At 50.0% G+C, this 23,195-nt stretch overlaps 1 protein-coding gene across 10 annotated transcripts in view; it reads right to left on the bottom strand.

Annotated features, from left to right (window-relative positions):
• Tmem266 (transmembrane protein 266) overlaps positions 1–23,195 on the bottom strand; it is a 111,389-nt gene that overhangs the window by 14,596 nt on the left and 73,598 nt on the right. For all 10 annotated transcript variants that reach the window (XM_046427867.2, XM_046427869.2, XM_046427868.2 and 7 more), the window contains 3 exons: positions 17,460–17,516; positions 16,136–16,274; positions 10,988–11,103 (listed from right to left, as the gene is read on the bottom strand). In XM_046427867.2, the coding sequence (XP_046283823.1) occupies positions 10,988–11,103; positions 16,136–16,274; positions 17,460–17,516 (312 nt within the window). The remainder of the gene's footprint in view (positions 1–10,987; positions 11,104–16,135; positions 16,275–17,459; positions 17,517–23,195) is intronic.

The following is a 23,195-nucleotide window of genomic DNA, read 5'->3' as shown; positions in this document are numbered from 1 at the left end:
GTCACAACTCTAGGGGAAGGAGGCTCAGCCCTGCACCTTTCCCCAGACCCCCGCCTCACCCACTGCCTGTGTGTAGAGCCTCCTGGTTCAGTTTCTCCAGAGGGCAAACCTCCTGACTCGTGCAGGGTGGGGCATAGTCTCCTGGTCCTTTAGGATGTGGAAGGGGTTCTTAGGGATTTTTAAAACTGTATGTGAAGAGTTTTAGCCAATCCCCTGCCTGGTGTCGATTCATACCACATCACCCTCCTCCTAGAGCCTCAGGGTTTTACGGGGAGAATTATTCCTTTCCCCTCACCACCCTCCTTTGTAGGCACATTAATTATAAATTCTCCATTTTGCTAGATCAGTTACACTTTCTTATCTATTTTCCACCTTCCTAAATCCCCTGAAATCTCTCTCCTTTTTCTCCTGGTGGACAAAACTTAAAGAGACAGTTTACTTTTTATGCCTTTTCCACTTTCACTATCATTTTAGTGAAAAGACAGTGCAAAAAGAAAAAAGAAAGAAAAAAAAACACAGATAACTTTGTGTGGTTCCTCCACATTTTCTGTAATATCTGTTTACCTCTCTTTCACTTCCAGTGGTGTGCTGATAAGAAAAAGAAGAAAGCCTGATTCACTGTGTATGATAATTTTTCAATGTAAATACTCTTGCCATGACCAATTTCAAGTCACTGATATGATGTCATAGGGAATATGGAAGAAATGTACACAAGTAAGGGACAACTCCCCATCACTGACACCCTTCACCCCCCCCATAGAGTATAATCTCCAAAACAGCAGGGACCTTGCCTGTGTTGTTGCTTGGTACACAGGAAGCACTGGGTAGATTGGTAAATGAATGAATAAAACTAATTAGTTCGGTTCTGTGGTTTCAGACTGAGCCTAACCCCAGTCACGGCCTGAACACCAATGCTAGCCCAAAGCAGAGACAAAGACTGTGCCCTGACCCTGGCCATGCACTGAGCCCTGATGGTAGTCCCATTCTGAGCCTTCACTTGGATCAGAAACGGAGGCAAATCCTGGTCATAGATTTAGCCCTAACTTTGGTCTCAGACTGGGCTTAGACTCTAGACCTCAACACCCAGCACGCAAATGGAGCTGAAAGTCTCAGAGAAAGTTGGTCTTGGAGTGGTCTTTTGTGCAGGGGGCAAGGGTGTGAGCCACCTCTCTGGCAGCAAGATCTTTTAGAGGTCATGGAAGGTCCATGAGGTAACCCTGCCGAGCTCTGGTGGGGCCAGGAGCCCCTCCTTCTCAGACTGATCTGAACTTCCCATGGGCACACCCAGCCTGCTTTCTCCAAGGCCACACAACTGGGCCTACAGGCCCTGCTAATGGCTTCCTAGGCCACTCTGAAGGGATGCATTATTGATGGCTTGTAATTGATATGGAGCTGCCCTAGAGAGTCCCCCTGGAATTCAGGCCAGACAGCTGGAGGCCAGGGCTTGCCCAGCCCCAAGCCCACATGTGCACACACTGGCACACACACAGAAACAAGTTTTAAACAAAAGATGTGAACTCCAAGTGTGCAGTAGTTCTCCCATTCATTCATTCACTAAGAGGTCAGGGGAAACCTTGTGCACACCATGTTAGAATTGTTATATATTTTGCAATGAAAATTCCTGTCCCAGCTTGAAGATGGATGACTCCAGCAAGATAGGGGTGAATGTGAAATCTGCTATACCACAGGGAACAAGTCCCCTATGAGAGTCACAAGAGCTGACCCTGGGGTGGTACTTATGACAGAGGAAACATGATATGTACAAGAGACAGATGATCAGCTGGTGGCGGTGGGGGTAGGGGTTGGCAGGTGCCACTGGGCAGAGTGTGTAGCCACGGAGAGATGATTTAAGGATTTCCATCTTTATTTAAAGAGCAAGAAACCACTGGAATCTTTCACACAGAAGGGCGGAGCAGGGGCAGTGTTGGTGCAGTGACTCAAATGAGCAGTTTGAAAGGAATACACAGAGGGGGATGGGTCGGATGAGACCTGGGGGATATGGGATAACACACTGGGGTTACTGCAGTGTCCAGGTCAGAGAGGACCAGATTTGGACTAGGTGGAAACAGTGAAGATGGAGAGAAGAGGAAGACAAGAGAACTATTTAGGAGGTGAGAAAGTCAACACAGGGCGTGAACTGGGGTGGGGATGAGGGAGAGGGTACCTACTTATGACACAGATTTTTATAAGCTTCATATCCAGAGGGTGTGGGGTGAGAGCATCCAGCTCTCACCCTGAGAAAGAATGATTGACTCCTGAGAGGGAAACTGTAGATGGCCAAATGGCTCTCAACCCTGAGATAGGCCAGCGGTCTCAGGATGTTCAAGGGAGACCCTCGAACCTGGCTCCTGACTCCCTCCATACTTAATGTGGCTGCAGGTGCTTCCCCAGCCAACCAAAGGGCAGTCAAAAGGTCCTAGGATGTCGGAGCCTCTTCAGTCAGATGGGCAAATTGAGGCCTGAAAGTGGGAAGGAGTCCCACGTGCTGGGGGAGAGGATGAGGGAAAGGCTAGGACTACCTGGCGCCTCAGCAGCAAGCAGGAAGCAGAGCCCGGGCCTCTGGCTTCCAGACCCTATGGTGTTGGGTCACAGGTCTTGTAGCCTCATCAGTGAGATGGAAGGGACTCAGCCAGAGTATAGGGCAGCTTGATGGAATCAGGCTCCAGGAAAGAGCAAGGACAAAAGCCAGGGCTGGAGGCAAGAGCCTGAGCTCTTGGCCCATCAGCCCTCCCTCATTCTGACTTTGACTAAGTCCCTTTTCCTCTCTGGGCTTCAATTCACTGTGTGTCCAATAAGAGGAAAGACTAGCGGAGTTCTGAGTCTACAGTGAGCTCTGTCCTAGCTCTGGGACCTGAGCTGGGAGGGATGAAGTGCAGGTGTTAGTTAATCCTGGCTGTTGCCTTTAGGGCCACCCCGCTCCCTGCTGAGATGTCCCACTCCTAGAGGATCTCCTCTTTAGAGAAAGATACATAACCCAGAACCTTTAAAATGCATCATCCACAATGCAGAGCATACAGTAAAAATTGCTGATCAGGCAAATCCTCAGGGAAAAATGATCAACTACCAAGACAAAGAGACCCATGTAAATACTTGAGTTAACAGTTAAAGACTTCAAAGTATCTATGCTTAATATGTTAAAAAAAATAGTGGAATAGAGGGACAAAGTGAATCCAGCAGAGAATTAGAATCTAAAAAGCAATAGAGTAAAACTTTGAGAACATTAATATATAGTAACTCAGGGCTAGGGTTGTGGCTCAGTGATAGAGTGCTTTTCTAGCATGCATGAGGCACTGGGTTTGATCCTTAGCACCACAGAAATATAAAATAAAGATATTGTGTTCACCTAAAACTAAAAAACAAAAAAATTTAAAAAATATATATATATATATATATAATAACTGAAATTAAGCACCTAGTTGCATGGGGTGACAGCAGTCTGGACATAGGAGAAGACAGGGTTTCTTAATTTGAGGGTAGGCTTATAAGAATGCCAAAACTTACAACCCAGAAGGAGAGGGGCAGGGGAGGGAATGAATGCAGGATGGATGGAGAAAGATGTGAGATGTGCTCAATCGACCTAACTTACAAAATTAGAGTCCCAGAAGGAGAAGAAGGAAATAATGGGAAGCACAAAATAAGGAAATCACTGGGGCTAGGAGTGTAGTTCAGTGGTAGAGCATGTGCTTAGCATATGTGAGCCCCTGAGTTGAATCCCCAGCACCAACAAAATCAAAACAAAAAAGAAATCATGGCCAAAAACTTTAATGAAAAACAACAACCACAAATATCCTAAGCAGGATAAAAACCCTCACACCCAGACACCTTGCAGTCAACATGCTGAAAACAAAAAGGGAGAAACACCACAGCACTCCAGCTCCCCAGGGCTCAAATGGGCCTGGCCTCTGGGAGAAAAGGTGCACAGAGGCTTTGATGACGGAATAAAGCCAATCTTCATTGGTAAACTGGACTGGCAGGAAAAAAAGACTATCCCCAGTCTTGGACAGAATTTAAGTGCAGTCACAGCCCCACTTAATGCATATCATTAGCAAAGCATTTCTAATCAGATAACCTGACCAGATCAGCTGGGATGCAGAGGGAAGCCCGAAGCGTGCATTACTGGAGTGGATGGGCCCCTTCCGTGGGCTGGGTTTTTAATGCATGCCCTGGCAGGGCCAGACCCACTGGGGCCCAGGGTGGCCACACCCAGCTCTTCTCTGCCTTTAATGCTGTGGTTGTGGAGTCCAATTGACATGGGCCTTGGCCTGATCAATGCACACTTTGGCCAGAAGCTCGACGGTATCTAATGCAATGTAATAATTTTGCTCCATCCTATTAGTGCTGTCTGCACAGGCTGTCCTGCCTTCAAACCCATCTGCTATTGGGATGGCATCCAATGTTTATTTCCATTAGTTTTGCCATTGTTGGTAACAATAAAAATCAGGAGACAGTTGCAAACTAATGATTTAGGAGCAGAGTGAAGCTGAAATTGACCTTGGCCCCTTTCCATCCACTGTGAAGATGATGGGTAGTTGGCCATAAATTTAAATTATGGCAAAAGGATAACATAAGTTATTCCTCTGATGGCTAATTTTATCAGCTAAATAGGCTTGTCATTAAAGCTATCGGCTGTTTTACAAATCACTTCCCATGTTTTAAAAAAAAATTCACTTTCCACAGTAGAGATCTTGAATAATCCAGGTAACAAAGGCTATTGTATTAAGCTGGCGGCTTTTGGCCTTTGCAGGAAAAGAAGGAACTCTCTGGAACAAGCCATTGTCAGGCCCCCTCCTCACAGCCAGGGTAAAACCCCTTGCCTGTTGTTTTCCTGCTATTTCTGTCCTGCAAAGCTCCTTCTCCCAATTATGGAACCATCTTCAAAGGTGAGCGTTTTGTGCAGATCTGTGGACATTCTCTCAGAGATGATGAACACCGGGGTCCAGGGCAAGGCCAGAAAGGGAGGTGGGCCCCAGTTTCCATTCTAACCCCCCTGCACCTACCACGTCTGCCCTGCATGTGAGTATGGAAGGGAGTGGCCTGATATCACCTCCTTTCCCCGGCCTACCTCTAGCAGAAAGAGTCAAGATTACCACCATGGGTGCAGCTTAGTGATAGAGCATTGCCTGGGTTCAATTCTCAGTGCTGAAAAAACATCATCTTTTGTTTCTTCAAGAAACAGGCCAGGGAGCTGAGCTGTCCACCAGGTGCCTGCTGTATGGGAATGAGGAAAGGGGAGGGAGTCCTTGAGCCTGTTTCTTTGGTTTATGGGTTAGGTGACTTCTGTAGGTGACTGTTTTCTCTTCTTGAGCACACAGACCACTTCTGTCAGCATCTGGTACTTTAGGTGGGGGACCATGTAACTGAGTCTTGCCAATGAAATAGGGGCAGAAGCAACATCACCACTTCCAGGCCTGGCCAATAAAAACCTGTGGTGCCCAATTCTCCAGTCTCCTTGCTCACGCACTGGCTGACTTTGGAAGACCCAGTGGCCTTAGGGGAGCAAGGAGCCACAAGATGGAAGGAGCCTGGGGGCCATAGTGATTGTAGAACAGAGGATCCTCCATGCCCCACACATTGCAACCAGCCCATGCCATGCTGTTAGTGACAAATGCACTCTTCTTGTATTAGGCTGCTGAAATTTCTGGATTTGTTTAATGTGGCAGCTAGTGGCACTCACCCTGACTAAAATGCCCCACATGGATGTCCTACTTCCACTTAGGGAGATGAGGCTTCAAGGTCTGTTCCCAGCCCTTCCTTGACAAAGTGTACCTGGGCAGCCTCTGAGCCTCAGTCTTTCCACCTGTAAAGGGTTTAGTAGTACCTGGCTTCCCAACCTCAACCATCAGCATCAACGTGAACTCAAGTATATGACAGCACATTTGTAAATGATTATCATTATACAAATCAAATCAGTATTACCTGTACTCTTTCACTCTTACCGAGAGCCTCTATATCTAGTACTAGATTTAGTGTAACCTTCACAGCATCCACATGATACAGCCTTGTTGCCTACATTTATCCAATGAAAAGCCTGAGTCTTGGGGACAGAGGGTTGAACTGAGCCCACCAGCTCCTCGTTTAAGTGAATTTTCTCCACCCTCCAGCTACCTACAGGCAACTCCTCTTTTAGGAACTGAGGTTTATATAAGTTATAGACTTGTCCTAAGGGGCTTGCAGGTTCCATTGGTTTCCTTGGAGGCTGGGTTCTAAGTCACCCTACATGGAAACCTCTGTTCCTCCCTCAATATTTTGCTAACTTTCTCAGGCTGCCCAGGAAGGAAAAAGCAGAGAAGAGAGACTAACTCCCATAGTGAATCAGATTGGATCATATGATGTTGGACCAAAGGCTGTTGCAAGACCTAAAGGGCAGCCAGGCTTGGTGGCACATGCCTGTAATCCCAGCAGCTTGGGAGGCTGAGGCAGGAGGATCATGAATTCAAAGCCAGCCTCAGCAAAAGCGAGGTACTAAGCAACTCAGTGAGACCCTGTCTCTAAATAAAATACAAAACAGGACTGGGGATGTAATTCAGTGGCTGAGTGCCCCTGAGTCTAATCTTTGGCACACACACAAAAAAAAAACCCTTAAAGGGCAAAGGGCAGGTAGAAGAGGGGTTACAGAATGTGCTTCAGTATTAGAGCAAGATCCTGGGCATGGATGTACATAATATTTTAGAAGTGGGTTTGTAAGACGAGCCAGAAGAATTTAATGTTACATTGATTTAACTGCTGCATCTAAGTTAGCTTTGATTTCTGAAGCAGCCAGGACAAAGACAAAAAGTTCACACTGTCTCCCTGAGGGACAGCCATGAGAATCCCTCTATGTACCAGTGACATTAGAAACTTCTGGCTTCAATTGAGACAGAGAGCCAAGTAAAAGTGAGTACAAGAGCTTTCAGCTGAACGGGTGTTGGATTTGGGGGTCTAAGGTGATTTGCCTCTGTCTTAGCAATGGACAGTCTGAATGCAGACTGTGAGGGTTGGCTAGAGCTCAAGAAGTGCCTTCCTCTCCTCCCTGGGTAGGTATCTTTTAGAGATGAAGTGCACACAGTGGGAATCATGGGAATGAGGGAAGCAGTGAATCCCTGTCACAACTGGAGGGACCCTGTGGTCCAGCATGGATGATACTGGAAGGAGCCACAAGAGACCTCTGTTTCCATCCCACTCCCCAAACTGTGGTGCAACGTTGAATAGACCTTTCTCTTCTCTGGGCCTCGGGTTCCCCATCTGCAAATCTTGGTTTGGCCTCTTGTCTTTAATACAAGGTGTTCTGGGGAACTTTGGGCAGGGCCTGTGGCAAGAAAGCTGCTATGTGGTACAGATGAAACGTACAAGGTCTCATGCGAATTGGAAAGCCATGTCACCTGAGAGTCTCCACAGGGTCACAGTAAGAAGCAATTTAATTTTTCTAAAAAGCTAAGATTAAAAAAAAAGAGTAATTTTACAGTGGAGAATCATGACAGACTCTGCCTTGGCCAGGTGATCAAGGTCACCATTGATAGTGACAAATCACATTGACAGATATGTCCTTGATGTGATGTGATGAGAATGGCATTTTACCTCTGTGTTCTTTCTTTCCCAAACCCAAAACCTAGCGTTATCATGAGAAAAAAAAAAAACCTCACACGAACCCCAGTGAGATGTTCTGCAAGAATACCCTTGAGTGCACCTCAAAACCATTAAGATCTTCAAAAACAAAGAAAAAACGGAGAAACCGGCAAGAGGAGCCCAAGGAGGTGTGACAACTAAATGCAATAAGGGATTTTGAGAGGTTGGGAACTGTTCTGTTACAGAAGCTCTGGGAACTCTGGCAGGGAGAGAGAGAACAAGTTTGTGACAAAGGTGACTAGAATGGCAGGGGATGGGAACAGGCTGGGTGGGCAGCAGGCAGGAGACTGGAAACACCACCGAGACAACCCAGCAGGCGGGCGGGGAGGAACAGTTGCTCTGGGCTGCTGACCGAGCTGCCCGGTCTGATCTGGGCAGTGTTTTCATGGAGCACTGAGAGGTGACTTGGGTAAATTGCCCCTCAGCAAGGTGGGCTGCGGGGGACAGTGTTCAGGACACTTGGATCTTTTCTGGCTGTCAGAGCCCTGAATGAGCTGAGTGCTCCTGGGCAAATCACCACTGTTCGGATTTTTAATTTCTAAAACTGTGTGGGACAGCCAGGGCTTGGGTGGGTGTGGCGGGCCATTTGTGTTACTGTCACTATTTAAAATATCACAACCATCCTTCAAGGATTTTATCACTATCCCCATTTATCACATTAGCAAAAGCAAGGTCTGAAGCCGTTTCCAAAATCACAAGATCAGTAAGTGGCAGGGCTGGTTTTGAACTTGGGTCTGTCCCTGAAGTCCATTTTTTTTTAAACATTTTTTTTTGTAGTTGTAGATGGACAGAATGCCTTTATTTTATTTTTATGTTCTGAGGATTGAACCCAGTGCCTCACCCATGCTATGCAAGCACTCTGCCACTGAGCTACAGCCCTGACCCCTGAAGTCCATTTTTAACTATTCCATGGGCTGCTCTCCAAGAGCAGATCCCCACATTCCATGGGCAATTTGTTCATTTCTTTAAGGGTACTTGTTGCCCAGTCAAGTCCCAAATCTGGTCTCAAAATACTGCTGAAAAGTCAGGGTCTCCCCGTCCTTCCCCCTGGGGAGTGGGCACTCGAGCTTTGGAGAGTGGCCATCCTGGTTTCTCTGCAGAAGCTGGATAGCCCTGCTCACCCAGGCCTCCCCAGTGTCCCCCGGGATTCCAGCCCGTCTGGCCCCTTTAGCTGTCTTAACTGAGATGACAGCCTTCGGGTGTTTTTTAAATTAAAATGGCTTGTTTCTGTTCATCTCTTTTCCAGATGTCACTACCTAGAGGGAATCTGTCTTTATTTATTGGCTCTTTCCTGTGCAGAAGCCAAGGGAGCCTCCCTCTGGCTAAGACCCCCCGGGAAGGAGGCCACATGTGGGGAGCGATTTGAACTACAGAAACCTGGGGTCCCCAGGGGGCTCAGGACGGGGGTCATGGTGGAAACTGTGGGAGGTGAGCTTGCCATTAGGATTTTCCTCTGGGCACGTGGCACATGGCACATGTGCTGTGGATGTGAGGCATATAGCAGGCTGGCGTGTTCTCTGCTGAGCGCCATAAATTTACCAGGGGCGGATGCAGCCCTGGGCCGGGGTCTTTCCCTTTGCCGTCTGCAGCAGTGGATAGCACTTGTCTGCCTATTGTACAGTGGACTGAGAGCTACCTGATCCTTTCTAGTTGGTTTCATGTTGACACCCAGAATCGTCCTTTACCCCCATGGCCTATACTTCCCTTTGCCCAAACCCAGCCCTGCTCTCACTTGGCTGGTTGCAATGGCCTCCCAACCCTGTCTTCCTGTCCCCCTTCTATCCTTTCCTGCCCATCCCCAGCTGCAGCCAGAAAATTCCATCAAAAACTCAAATTGGAGAAGACAGCTCCCACCCCTGCTTCCAGCCCTCTGGGCTTCCTCTTCCCTGAGATGAAGCCCAAATGCCCTGGTCAGCCCAGAGCCCTTCCCAGGCCCACCCCAAGCCCTCTGGTTGCCTCCCCTTGCTCACACTGAGAACAGCCTCGTGCTCCCACCACAACACCCACGTCTGGGCTCGCACAGGCCCTTCCACTTGGCTCCCTTCCCAGGTGACCCTGCTCAAGGTCAGCTCCTCTGCAAACCCTTCCCCATCCTGGCCTACAGAGCCCCAGACAATTCCCCAAAGAAGCATGCTGCTGTTGGTACATGGGCTGCCAAACTCCCTGAGTCACCCAGAATCCCATGAGGTCAGGGACCATGACCTGGCCGGCAGGAGGACTGCTGAGAGAATGAATGAAGCCGATGGCAGCTATGTGGGGGCTGCGATGTTTACCTTCTCAGTCTAGGACCCCCTATAGATTTCCCTGCTCCCAGGGTCCCTTGGACAATGTGCTCCTGTGGGTGGAGTCCCTGATGGCCCCTCTTGTCACTCAGAGGCACCCTATGCTAAAATGAAAGGTTTTGTGTCCCCAAAGTAGATAAAAAGATTTGGTTTGTGACAGACATTCCAGGGGGGTGATTTTGAAGATGCTGCATGTGTGTTCCTGTGGGGACTTTTCCCGGGGTCACATTCCACAGACTTCCCACCCCCATCTGCTATAAGAGGTTGGGGAGGAGGACCAAGAGAATCACTGAATCTGCATTTAACCAGCCCCATCTCAAACAGTGCTGGGCTGGGCTGGGCTAAGGCACACATGTGAGCTAGCCAGGCCTATCCTGAGGAGCACCCAGTGCAGGGGACACGTTGCCCCTGTGTGCATGCCCACTCATGGTGGCGAGCACCCACCATATGAGAGCCACACTGGGAGCTGCCAGGCTAAGTGAGGACCCACTCTGCAGCCTTACTGCAGATCCCAGCTGGTACCCACCCCCTGAGCACCCCAATCCCCCTCCTCTGAATTCCTGTAGAAGGGGCTGTCTTCCCTCACATGAAAGCTACCCCTTCGCTTTACAGATGAGGGCAGAGGTGGCATCATGTGGCTAAATCCCCATGAGAGGGAGCTGTGGAGCTGCACCTTGTACAGGTACTAGATTCTGGGGCAGTGCCCCACCCTGGCCCAGCTGCCTGTTCCCCTTGGCTGCACTGGGCACATACTTGGTACACAGTGTTCCCCAGCCACCCTTCACACACAGAATTAGTGCCCGCCTGAGGGACTGTTCCTCTGAGAATACTCTATGAATTGAGTTGGTAACTTGGCAGCTCAGGTTGGGGAGCTGAAGGGTCACCATGGTATAATGACAAGGACCCTGGCATGGGAGTCAGGGCTGAGTCCAGGCCTGGTTGGGCTGAACACCAGTGACCATGGGGATGTGTTTTCCTTCCTGGGCCTTAGGTTCCCCATGAGCCCAGCCATGGGCCCCTGAGTTCTGACATGGGCTTAGGCACAGCAGTGTCCCCAGCAAGGCCTAGACATAAAAACAGAACTGAGAGTGGCAGTGTATTACCCCTTGCTCCTGACAGATCTGCGTCAGTCTCTCCAGCTGCTCGTCTTGGGTGACCTTGGCCTTCTCGTACTGCTGGATGACCATCTCCATCTCCACCTTCACTGGCAGGACGTATGCTGGAAGAAAGAGACAGCCCGTGAAGAACTGGGTAGGGGCAGGGCTCAAGCTGGGGAGGAGTCGGCCCTCCATTTGGCCAGCATCAGCTCTGAGGCCCTGGCTCAGTTCCCTGAAGATGGGAGGGGGGACATCTAGGTACCCCAGAAAGTACAACCTGAACTTCTGGTGTCCAAGAGATCCGTGTTCCTCCTTTCCCATGGTGATAAAACCCTTCATTTTTGGAGGTATGCACAGCTGCTGGAATAATGAGTAATCACCAGCCTGTGCAGCTACCAGTGGCCAAGACACATTCTGGACAATGGGGTGTCACTGGAGGAGGCATGCTGTGGCATCCAGAAGCCTTCCTTAAAAGGCAGCTGGGGTTGGTGGGGTGCAGTGGTGTTGGAACACTCGTACATTGCTGTGGGTGCGACCACTTTGGAAAACAGTTTGGCAGTTCTCCAAAATATTAAGCAGAGAGTGGCCATAAGACCCAGCAATTCTATGCCTACATACCTAAGAGAAGTGGAAACATACAGCCATACAAACACTTGGACATGAGCCTTCCTGACAGCATCATTCATAATAGCCCTAAAGTGGCAACAATCCAAATGTTCATCAAGGGATGAAGGGATAGATACAATGTGTCCTGTCTCTGCAAGGAGACACTCTGGGAGGAATGATGTACTGTTAAATGTGACAACACAGATGAGCCTTGAAAACAGTATGGTAAGCAAAAGCCACCAGACACAAAAGACTACATATCATATATCTAAAATGCCCAGAGTAGGCAACTTCACAGAGATGGACAGATGCATGTCCAGGGCTGAGGGGGCATGGAGGCGACTGCTCAAGAGTATCAGGCTTCTTTGTGGAGAAAGGAAAATGCTCTAACCTTAGGTTTTGGTGTTAGTTGCAAACTATTAGTATACTAAAAATCATTCAGCTGCTTACTTTAAATGGGTAGATTTTATGGCATGAGAATTACATCTCAATTTAGTTGTTTAAAAAGAAAAGATAGCTCTTGTATTCTGGCTCAAGATGGCAGACAAGGACATATGTCCTGTGATGTCGTGACTGATATCCCAGAGCTGAAGGGTACCTGGACCCCAAAATTGTGAGTTATGGGTGTAGTGACTGAAGGAGAAATAGCAGTCCCTTCTCCACTATGTGGAGGACAACAAGAATGGACTATGATTGGTTCTGACTGGAGTCCAACAAGGAAGGGACCTTGAGGTTTGGAAATTACTGGTACATCCATGACTCTTCAAATAGAAGTGTGACATCGAGTATGACATTCCTATCACACATTCCACTACTGCTCTAGAAATTGCACTCCCTGCTGGATGGAAAGACAGTAAAGGTGTATAGGGGTGGATAAATACACCTCAACAATCACTTCAAAGCTTCACGGGCTAGGAAGGCATCCAAGTTTGGACTGCCACATCTCGTGGCTGGCAGTAGAAATCCCTGATCTGATTCAGAAAGGCATGATCTCACACAGGGCACTGCAGCCAGTGAAAGATCACAGTGCTGAGGGCCACAGATGGGCTACATTCCTGTTTGCCCATGTATCACTCTTTATATGCTTCTAACTTTTTTCCCCCCACACTCCTCCCCTCCCCTCTTCTTTTTCTGTGTGTGTGCCACTGGGAATTGAACCCAAGGATGCTCTACTCCTGAGCTATACCCCCAGCCCTTTTTATTTTTTATTTTGAGACAGAGTCAGGCTAAATTTCCTGGGCTGGCCTTGACCTTGCAATCCTCCTGCCTCCACCTCCTGAGTTGCTGGGATTTCAGGTAAGGGGGGAAATAGTACCGGGTTGCTATGCTAGGCTGCACAGGAAGGGGAACGGCCTGGGCCTTGGAAAACCAACCGGCAATTTAAATCACCTTCCCAGGTGGAGCAGGGTGAGGTCCTGGAAGTGGGTAATGTGGGTAATGAGGACATAATCTTTTTGGTTTCTGGAGACAACCCATCAACCAAAGCTGCTTTCTCAGATAGATAAACACATAGCAGTCGGCCTTCCTTTTATTTATCTTCTTTCTCCTTTCTCCTGCCTACTGGCTGCCGCAGTCTGGCTGGGCACAAATCACGAGCCACTGAAGCAGGAACAAACTTTATTTTTGAAACTGCAGGAAAACACTTCACACAGCTCCCGGGGAATCCTCCCGAAGGCCACGTGGCTCGTCCAGGAACCCCCCCCCCCCCCCCCCCCCCCGGAAATATCTCTCCCGGAAATCCCTCCTCCTGCACTTCCCCAACCAATGGGAACTCTCGGGGAATCCCCGGAAATCCCCACGAGAACTCCAAAATAGTGCGAGAACTCAAAAGTTGCAGCAGAGGCGGATAGTAATGCCTCGCCTGTCAATCAATACTGTTGGCAAAATGCCAGGGGCCATACAGACTCGGCCGTGGCTCTCAGCAACTGGCCATAATGAGGAAGTGATGTCTAGCATTGGAACAGTCATCTTAGACCATGAGGTGACTTTGAAAAGTAGGCTATGTGCAGCAGAGTGACAAAATAGGAGCCTGGGGTCTTGACTGCAGAGAATGAGTGCCATATCAATACCTGTCGGTAGGGATGGCTGCCATCTACCTGCAGACTTCCATGTGAGAGAAATAAGCTTCTGTTTTGTTTAGGTCATTGTTATTCTGGGCCCTTTACAGATGATCCTACTCATAACTCATACACACAGTAAGACCCAGAGGAGAAAGCTAGATTCTGAGCATGAGGCCCCATGATCTCTCAGCTAGAAGCAGCCCCTGCATCCCTCCCTTGGAAGTTCTCTGAGTTTAGCAGCCATGGGCTCCTTGGAAGTCTCAGGATCAACTTAACCTGACCTCTGCCTGACCTTTACACCCTTCTCACACCTCTCAGAACCCAGCCCTTCCTGATTCTTCGGAAACTTTGCTCAGATGTGTTTGGTCTTGCCACTGCATTCTAGAACTCTGCAGGTCCACACTCTGCAAGACCCCATTCCACCCACGGCATCCCCACCTCCAGATGTTCTCTGGATATTTGAGGCATCATGCAAAGAAGAAAATCAGGACTTTTCTGTTTGCTTCTAGACTTAAGAGTAGGGCACGTGTCCCTGAGACCTTTCTCCAGGTCCAGAAGCTGCCCTGAACTATCACCTCCCAGCTCCTGATGAAGCCAGTTTACTCCAGGGTGAGAGTAGCAAATTAACACCCATTGCATTCACCAGTGAGTCTCCATTGTGAGGCTCCCAGTGCCTGAGGTGTCAGGGAAAAGGGGGAACAGCTGGGAAGGGTGTTCACAGTGGGGCTGTCAAAATCCATTAGTATGAGGGTGTGCAGCTGTCCACAGCTTGCAGAAGGAGCCAGAAGGCGCCGTTCCTGCACTGAAGGGAGCGGATGTTCTCATGGATGGAGCCAAGAGCAGAGCCCTGAGCAGATGAGGTGAAGTGAACAGCCAGAAGAGCACAGGAGGGTGTCACAGATCCTGGGCTCCACTTGTAGCTCCGAGCCTGATTCACCGTGTGACCCCATTCCCTCTGGCCTCCATTTCCCCATCTGTCAAATGAGGGGAAGGGACCAGATGATCTCCAGAGCCTTCCCTGCCTTCCAAAGCTGGACCACGGCTCATTGGAGTTTGATGAAGATTCTGTATTGGAGATGAGATGACAGTGAGGAAACCAGGACCAATGTCCACTGTGTTCACAAGGTGGGATGGAGGGTGGGAACCAGGGAGAGGCTGCCCTCCTGGGGAGGGGAAACCCTGAAGGCCATCCCTGCTTGCCTTCAAGTGCTGGGCAAATGCTGTTGGCCAATCTTATAGCCACAGTTTCTATCATTAGCAGTCAAAATTCAGGGCTGGAAAACACCTTGACATATATCCCAGTGGTTCTAAACTGTGCCCCAACTGTTCCTTAGAGGTGCCTTGGGGACAAGGAGAGGGCATGGAGGTGGGCTCTGGGCTGTCTACCCTGATTCAACCAAAGCAGCTCCACTTTACACACCAGTGACTTTGGCACTGAAAAAGATAAAAGTTTGGGAATCACTGTGACAGGATTTCCATGTCACTCCAGGAGGGGACCTTGCTGGGAAAGTCAGACAACCTCTGTGGTTGGCTCTGTACCTAGTGTGGTTGACAGAAAGTGGACCTCCTTGACATGACCTCTGCAACCAAGGAGCACCCTCTGAAATCCAGAGACCTGGGTCTTCCCTCCTCCCTGAGATGATGTCAGCCCCCCTTCCTGTGTCTTTGTCCTCTGTGTCCCCATCCCAACACCCCACACCGTTCTTCGGGGTTGAGGTTTCTAATCCCCTCCCCACCAAGGCTTCTTTCCTCTGGGTTGTCACCAATTTTAGAATATTAGAGCTGCCCAGATTTGGGCACAGCTCTCTAGGGACGGGTGGCTAAGTGGGAAGGGCAGCCTCTGCCTTGACAGGAGCAAAGGCAGTGACAAAGCTGGAGCAGATCAGACTCTTTCTGGGAATGAAAACGCAGAGATAGGAAGATGCTGAAATGAGTGAAACACCGGCCCAAACCCAGCCTGAGCCAGCCGTTCCCATGGGGATGTTTTCTGCTTGTTGGCAGGTCAACAAGCTCGGGGCACCCACCTTGTCACTGAGGGACACAGACCCGGCAGGGGCAAGCCTCGACTTAATGACCTGGACAGACTCACCACTGACTCTGTGGGCCATGGGGTGTGGGGGCAGCAGCAGGTGTGCGTCAAAACACCTGGGTTATAAAAAGTTGCTCTTCCCAGCATAGTAGGCCCTGCTGGAAGCTCTTATGTGAGGGACTGGCCATGCAGGCACACAATACATGGTTGTGTCAGAATGAATGAGTGCCCTCTCAAGGGGTGTTTGGAAACTCAGGTGTGCACATGCAACACCTGAGCAGTGTGTGAGTGGATCCCAAATACACGATGCTGAATGGCAGGGTCAGGCTTGGCTCTCTCCCTGCTGAGATGTGCCCCCCCAACACTGATGGGGACACCCCTGCCCCCCAGGGCTCTCTCCTCTCTCAGTTGATTGATCTGGTTTCTGTCAGTCTCACTGGCCCCTCTCAGGCCACTCACCGTCAATGACCCTCTTCACACGCCAGATCCGGAGCATGATGATGAGGCTGATGGCATCCCAGGGGCTCCTGGGCCCATTGGCCACGGTAGACGCCACCATCGGGGCCAAGGACAGGATGATCACAGCCCCGTCAAACACCTACAAAAGGAAGCATATTTCAGTGCTTTGGGCCATGCCACGTGTCCAGGACCAGAGAGCAGCCTGGCAGGCAGTTGGTGCCGGTCATCTTCTCCAGGGGGCCTGAGCCTGTCAGAAGGTCAACGGTCTCCAGCTGCCTCTCCTGACCCTCCTCAGTCCTAAGGAACCTCCTCACTGAACTGCTCCCGGGCATTTGGTCCTCCAAGTGACTGTAGCCCATCTCCAGCTCTTGGTTCAGATGGCCTTGGTTGGTCTTTGTCCCTTCTCAGGATGGGGCCTGCATTCTGTGCTCTGGACCCTGGGCAGAAGCTGAACTGAATCCCTGGCAGGGTAGGGGCTGATGTAGGTGTGGGGGGTTCTTCTTTCTACATGGGTAGCTGGAGTCCAGGGCCTACATGTCGTCTCTAACAGGTACAGAGTTCCTAACCCCATGGAGAATGGGGGCAGGGCTAAGAAAGGAGGGGGCCCAGTTGGCACCATTGGGCCCTGACCCTCCCTTGCCTGCCCCAGCCTGGCCCTGGCTGGAGCTGTTCACAGGCTGGGCTCTTCAAGTCAGCTTCCTGCACTGGGCCTGAGAGGAGGAAGGAGAGGGCAGCAGACCCTGGACAACTTGCATTGGCCTGAGTGCACAAAACTGCCTGCGACAGCCAGGGTTACCTGCACCTCATCTCTACCCTGCCCCCACCCAGCCCCTTTTACCTGAAGCAGAGCAGAAACCTAGGTGAGGGGGACTTTTAGTTTCTCTGTGCAGCTCCTGACCACTGTGTCATTTCGGAATGGAGTTATTTGTTTTAAAACACATTTCAAAAAATTTTCAAGTTGATTCAAAAATAATTTTGTGGTTGTTATTGTGCTAGGGATGGAACCCACCCCCTCAAGCATGCTGAGAAGATGCTCTACCACCAAGCTACACCCCCAGCCCAAGAATAAAATTTAAATGCTTATAGAACTTCAAGGAGAATGTTTTAGAATGTTCTTTTGCTTGAAACCATTTCGGCTCACTCCTTCCCAGCCTCCACCTCCTCCTCACCCCATCCCACGTGCACAGCTGAGGAGACTCTTGTGCTCAAGGGCAGAGAGGAGTTGAGCCTTTTGATGGTTCCCACACTAGAATGAATGGGACAGTGACACTTTCCAGCAGCCAGGATGTCTGGGTTGGGGGTTGGGGAAGCCACTGATCTTTACCTCTATTTTGTTTTCGATGTAATCCCAGATCCCCAGGACCACGATCCGTAGAACAGTCTGAGGAGAGGAAGTGAGAAAAATGGTTATTGTTCTGCAATGCCTCCCTGCAGCAGAGAAGAGCCCAGAGCTCAGAATCCAGAGCACCGTTTCCGTGTTCAGTGATATGCCTTCCCCACTCCCATGCCCTCCCCATCCCCAATGCAAGTGGAGTGCCCACCTCCAGTTCTCATGGTGGCCCCTCTGCTCACAGGCTTGGCCCCTCCCACACATATTCGTGCCATTCCTGGCCACCATTCATGTCAGCCCTCACTCAAAACCCTTCAGAGCTCATAGTACATACAGAACACACTCTGAATCCCTCAGAATGAGTCTCAGGCCATGTCTCCCTCCCTCTTCAACGTCATCTCCCTCCCATTATAACACAAAACTCCTTACAAATCTTTGATCATGAAAACTCTTTTTCTTATTGCCTTGTTTTTGCATATCTTGTCCCTCTTAGGATGATTGCAGGTGAGGCTCGGCTGCCCAGCTAACAACTACATTTCCCAGCTGTCCTTGCATCAGGAGTGGACATGTGACTAGATTCTGACCAATAGCCGTTGAGCAGAAGCACTGTGCATAGCTTCTGGATTGTGCCCTTCAATAGACCAGGCTCTGCTTTTCTTCCTCTTTCCTTCTTCCCAAAGACTAGAATATGAGTGTGTGGGTGTGGTGGGAAGCCATCTTCAACCATGAGGGGCCAGATAATAAGATGGAAGACTTCTGGGTCTCCCAAAGCCCCCAGCCACCACCAGCCTTAATTTCCTACCCCGAAAATTGTCCTTCCACGAAAGATATGAACCTTGCCTTGTTGAAGCCCATGCTTTTGGTTTTCTTGTTAGAGCATCTTGGTCTGTGTCCTCTCCCCTCTTGTCCTTCTAGCCTCAAGTCACTTCTGTGAAGCTCTTCCCCATCCCCCTGGCTCCCTGGGTGCCTCTTTCCTGTGGCTTTGTACACCATGCTTCCATAGCTCTGTGTCATGTCTTGTCATCACACACCCCATCCCTTAGCGAAGGCTTGAGAGACACCATGTGACCTCTTCCTCCCGTTCCTCCTCCCTGGCACGGTGCAGCCCTGCGTGGTGTGCATTGTGAGTGAACCAGTGCACGCCTGAGTGGACACTTCCTAATGTCGCTGCCTTTGGGAGTGGTTTTTCCACCAACAGGGCACCTTCCCCCAGAGAAGATTCTTAAAAGCTATCTTAGTACATTTGCTACAGGCTCTCCCTTGAGTCATGATGACTTTAATTCACACTGGATGGTGTCCTCCTTCCATGTGCCTTGGCACCAGGCCAGCCATCTGAAGCTAGGGAAGCTGTGCGAGTCCATGGGTCACCAGCTTCCTATGCTGAAAAAAAGACTTGGCTGGTAAAATCCACTTTTCCCCTTAAGGGACTATCCTGGTTTCCATGAAGGGATGAGAAGGGGGACCCTGGTGGCAGCCAGTTATGTCACCTTCTTTGAATGTAGAGGGGAACATTGGCAGCCTGATAGCCGTTCCTCTATGCTTCCCAGTTTCTGGGTTTGTTCAGCCAGGCTTAGCTTCAAGACAGCTCCTAAAGGGCTGAAGAGATCTGGGTGGGGCCCAAGATATCTTGAGGTTACAGTTTGGGAATGGGATGGCTGTATGGCCTTGGGCAAATTGAATCCCCTCTCTGGGCCTCAGTTTCCTCTTCTGATGGAGAGGTGGTTAGATGATACAATTCTTTCAGTATTGATGAGAATAAAACCTGCCATGTATATATGCCAATAAGAGCCAGATCTCTGGGTCAGCCCTCCTTGCATGTGATTCTCAGTTTACAGAGAGGTTAAGGAAGCTGCCCAAAGTCACCCAGGCAGTTAGTAAAGAGGTCAGCATTTGGGTCCAGAGGCTTTCCACTCTGCATGGTGGACTCCAGCTGGGTAAGATCACCACATATTGTCTTGGTTTATTTTGTTGTAATCTAATCCCTCTAGTTGGCTGAACTTGAAACATGGTGCTTGTTTCCTCTGAAATGCTACATTGACCACATCCACCCCAGAATCCTAATTCTGGCGTTCCCAAAGCAAAAACTAGGAAAAACCAAAACAGGTCCATCCAGATATGATTGCTGATGTTGTTTCTCCTCTTCCTTCTTTTTTTAGAATTGGGTAAAACACACCACAGGGAGCTTATCCACTTTCTCCACTCTTAGTGCACTGTTCTGCCATATCCTGCTCACGTGGTTATGCAATCATCCCCACCACCCATCTCCAGAACTTCCTCATCATTCCAAACTGAAATTCTGTACCCATTCTCCCCTCCCCAGTCCCCAGCAGCCTCCACTCTACTTTCATCTCTAGGAGGCTTATGTTGGAAACAGCAGTAAAAGGCAGCTGTAGAGAGGGCTGGGGACACACCTCAGAAGTGTGGCCTGGAGTCAGCTGCTTCAGTCAGGCTCAGAGCCAGAGTGGGAGTCTAATTCTGCCACAGCCACCCACTGGCTTATCCCCTGTAGCATCCATCCTCTCCCCAAACACCGTTTCTGAGAAGTCCCCTCTCAGAGACAGGGACTTGCTCCACCCTCTCTACCCGCCTGAGAACACTGGCTGACTTAGCCATGGCCTGCTGCTCTTCTCAACATGCAGGTGAGGATCCCTGCATCAGCAACACCAGGAGCTTTTGTTTTAAAATCCGGGTTTTTCTCTTGGAGACCCCAGATATCAGAATCTCTGAGTTCAAGGCTTGGGATCTGCTTTTAAAACAAAGCCCCATGGGACACCCAAAGAACCACTGGCCTGTGTGAGGTGACACTGGTCCGAGTTGCAACAGGAGAGACCACATGCCCAGCTACAACTAGAAAGAGCATTAGATGTGGTCAAAAGCCTGGTCCTCTTTCTGGCTCTCACTGTCCTCACTACCACATGACATTGGCCAAACCCCCTCAGGCCATCTGGCCTGGGAGTAGAACTACTGCCCCCGGTGCTGCCTGCCTCACTGGGGCTGCTGCAGAGCTCTCGTGGGAAGCTTCCATGCAGGGCAGAGCAGGGATGGCTTTATCACCCACCCGACTTCAGTCCCCCAGTCTTATGTCCTGCCCACCCCTGAGAGTTGCAAGGGCCTTTAAGGGAGGACCTGAAGGAACTGGGCTCCTCAGCTCTAGCTACCCCTTTTCCCACCTGGGGCCAAAGGTTTTTGGCTTCCTTCATTCCAATCCTGCCTCAGGAGGCTGCTCAGATAAGCGAGACAGGTCAGAGCCCGGCAAAACTTCAGGAATGCACCAGTTTTTGAATTCTTATTATGAGCCAAAATTTTCTGTCATTGACAGATGCAGAAATGGAGGCTTTGGTGGCAGGTAAATCTTTTGTCTCCTGGGTACCTCTCCTCTTCCACCTTGCTCTTCCAGGAAGAGACTCCCTTCATCTCTTCCAAGGAAGGAAAAGGTGACTTTCTCAAGGGAAAGGGTTCAGTCTTTGGGCAGCAGGAGAGGAGGGTGGGAAGTTCTGGCCCTTGTGTCTGGTCCAGGTCCTGCCTAAGTCAAGTGGCAGTGAGGACCTCCTGCCCTCCACCTGTGGCCCTAACCCTTCCCCTCAGGGCAATCAGCCTCTTTCCCTGGGAGGGGCCTGAATAGGCTCCTATAGTTTGGGAAACTTGGGGGATGCAGGCAGAAGCACCTGAGAGTCTAGAAGTTGGTTTTGTTCAAATTAAAATAAGAAAGACTTGTCTTGGCAGAAGGAGATCCTTTGGCTCACTGCTTCATGAGCAGGATGGGGACTAGACACCTTTGTGCCCTGCAAAGCCACCCCAAAGTGGGGTCCCCAGCTGGGGAGAAGGAACCCCTGCAGGGCTAGCCCCTGAGCCTGTGACAGCATCCCTGGGGTCAGGGGACTGGTGGTGCATGAATCAGGGAGGTGGGGGCTGACTCCTGGTGCTTCCTCTAGAAGCAGTCTGCTCTTGGGAAGGTTAAACTAAAATTGCAAGAGGAAGACATGGATCCCAGGATCCAGTTACAAAACAACAGTAAGAAATGTGGGCAACCAGTCTTGAACTGGTAAGTACTTGAGTTTTGCCAGGGGACTAGTGCTGTTTGACAGAATTGCAGGGCAGCCCAAGAGCACCCCCTGGGGATAGGAGTGGATAAAACAGGGGCTCGCAGAAGGGACCAGCCTCACTCCCTCCAAACCCCTGAGAATTGAGGGCTGGTGACCCAGGACTGCCTCTTCCCAGGGTGCTGCTTTCTCTAGGATTGTGAAGGTGAACCCTCTGAACAGACACAGTGGCTGATCCCTCCCAGGGGCCAGATTACTATTTGTCTCTCCTTGTGCTGGGGTGGCAAATGACCAAATGTCTGTCAATTAAGGGACTGAGGTCGACTGAGGGCTCACAGTGCATGGAGCACTGCCCTTGACCTTGAGTAAGGAGGAGAAAGACTGAAATACACAGGGTGGGTGAGCTTTAATTCCACAATTTCCTTGCAGAATAGGGTCATTCTCAAGTCTCCTTCTGAATGTACCCACCACCCCCACTGACCCCAAGGCTCTCTCCCTTAAGATGCTGTCCTTCCTTTCTCGCTCTCTCTCTCTCCTCCCCAGGCAGAGTCTTGAACAAAGCCTCTCCACGTAACTGTGGTAACCTGACGTTAGCCCCTGCTGCTCAGGTAACCCACTCACCCCTGGGCTACTGCACCCCTCATTGCCTCACCAGCTAGAGGGAGAACCTCCTTCTGTTCATCTCACTTATGTCTGAAGCACGGGGCTCTGCTGACTGCCTGGCTGGGAAAGTTCACCTCCTTTTTTCCCCCAGAACATTCCCTACTCTGGTTTTTCCTCCTGTCTCCCTGGCTACACCTTCCTAGTCACCGCTGCAGGTTTCTTGTCCTCCGCCCACAGCAAAATTGTTCCCCAGGGATCACTGTCTTCTCTCCTCAGTTTCCCTCTTCCATGGACAATCTTGACTTCAACTACCACCCAATGGTCTGAAACTCCCAAATCCATGTCTCTAGCCTGCTGCTCAGGAGAGAAGGGGGCATCACGGTACCCTTGTTGACTAAGCCAGACCCCTGGAATCGAGCTGTCCTGCTCCTTGTCCCTCACACACTCCCCACCCCTCTTGGATCAATCCTCCAACCCTGCCTGGTTTAGTTCCTTACTCTCTTTCATCTCCACTGCCACTTTTCTGGTTCAAACCTCTAATCCCTCTCAGCTGAACTGTCTGTCTCTAAATCACAGTCCACTTCCACCTCTAAGCCCTGCTCTACCCTGGCTGCCAGGGTGGTTACTCAGAAATGCCAACTTCATCATGCTTACTCCTGCCTCGAACTCCCCTGTCCCTGGAAGCCAGGGACCCCACTTGCTCTGAGGCTTGTCATTGGCCCCAGCCTCAGCAGTGTCTTTCTCGCCAGTTATGCAAAGTTAGCATCCTAAACACCCTGCCCGGGACCTGTCCATTTGGCTGCTGTCAGTGCGGCCCGGTGTGTCCCCTGTGTGGATCTGTGCTCTGTGGTTGGAATAAGAGCACACCAACAGCAGGAAAATAATCTGTCTCCCGACAGCCTGACAAATATCCATTAAATCATAATAGTTTAAGATAAACAAGTTTCATAGTGAGTTCATAAAATATTCCTCGACTCTGTTGCTATTCTCTACTTTAACGCTCACAGTCTTGTTTTCCTTACTAGTCAGTCCGAAAATTCATTAACAGAATGTTTCAATTTATTAAAAACAGACAAGGAAACAGCGT

This window comes from Marmota monax, unplaced genomic scaffold, assembly GCF_021218885.2.
Source record: "Marmota monax isolate L192 unplaced genomic scaffold, Marmota_monax_Labrador192_F-V1.1 WCK01_AAM20220418_F8-fsc00111, whole genome shotgun sequence".
In the NCBI taxonomy this organism is placed as follows: domain Eukaryota; kingdom Metazoa; phylum Chordata; class Mammalia; order Rodentia; family Sciuridae; genus Marmota; species Marmota monax.
Note: the sequence above shows the minus strand (reverse complement) of the source record. Positions and strands in the feature narration are given on the sequence as shown.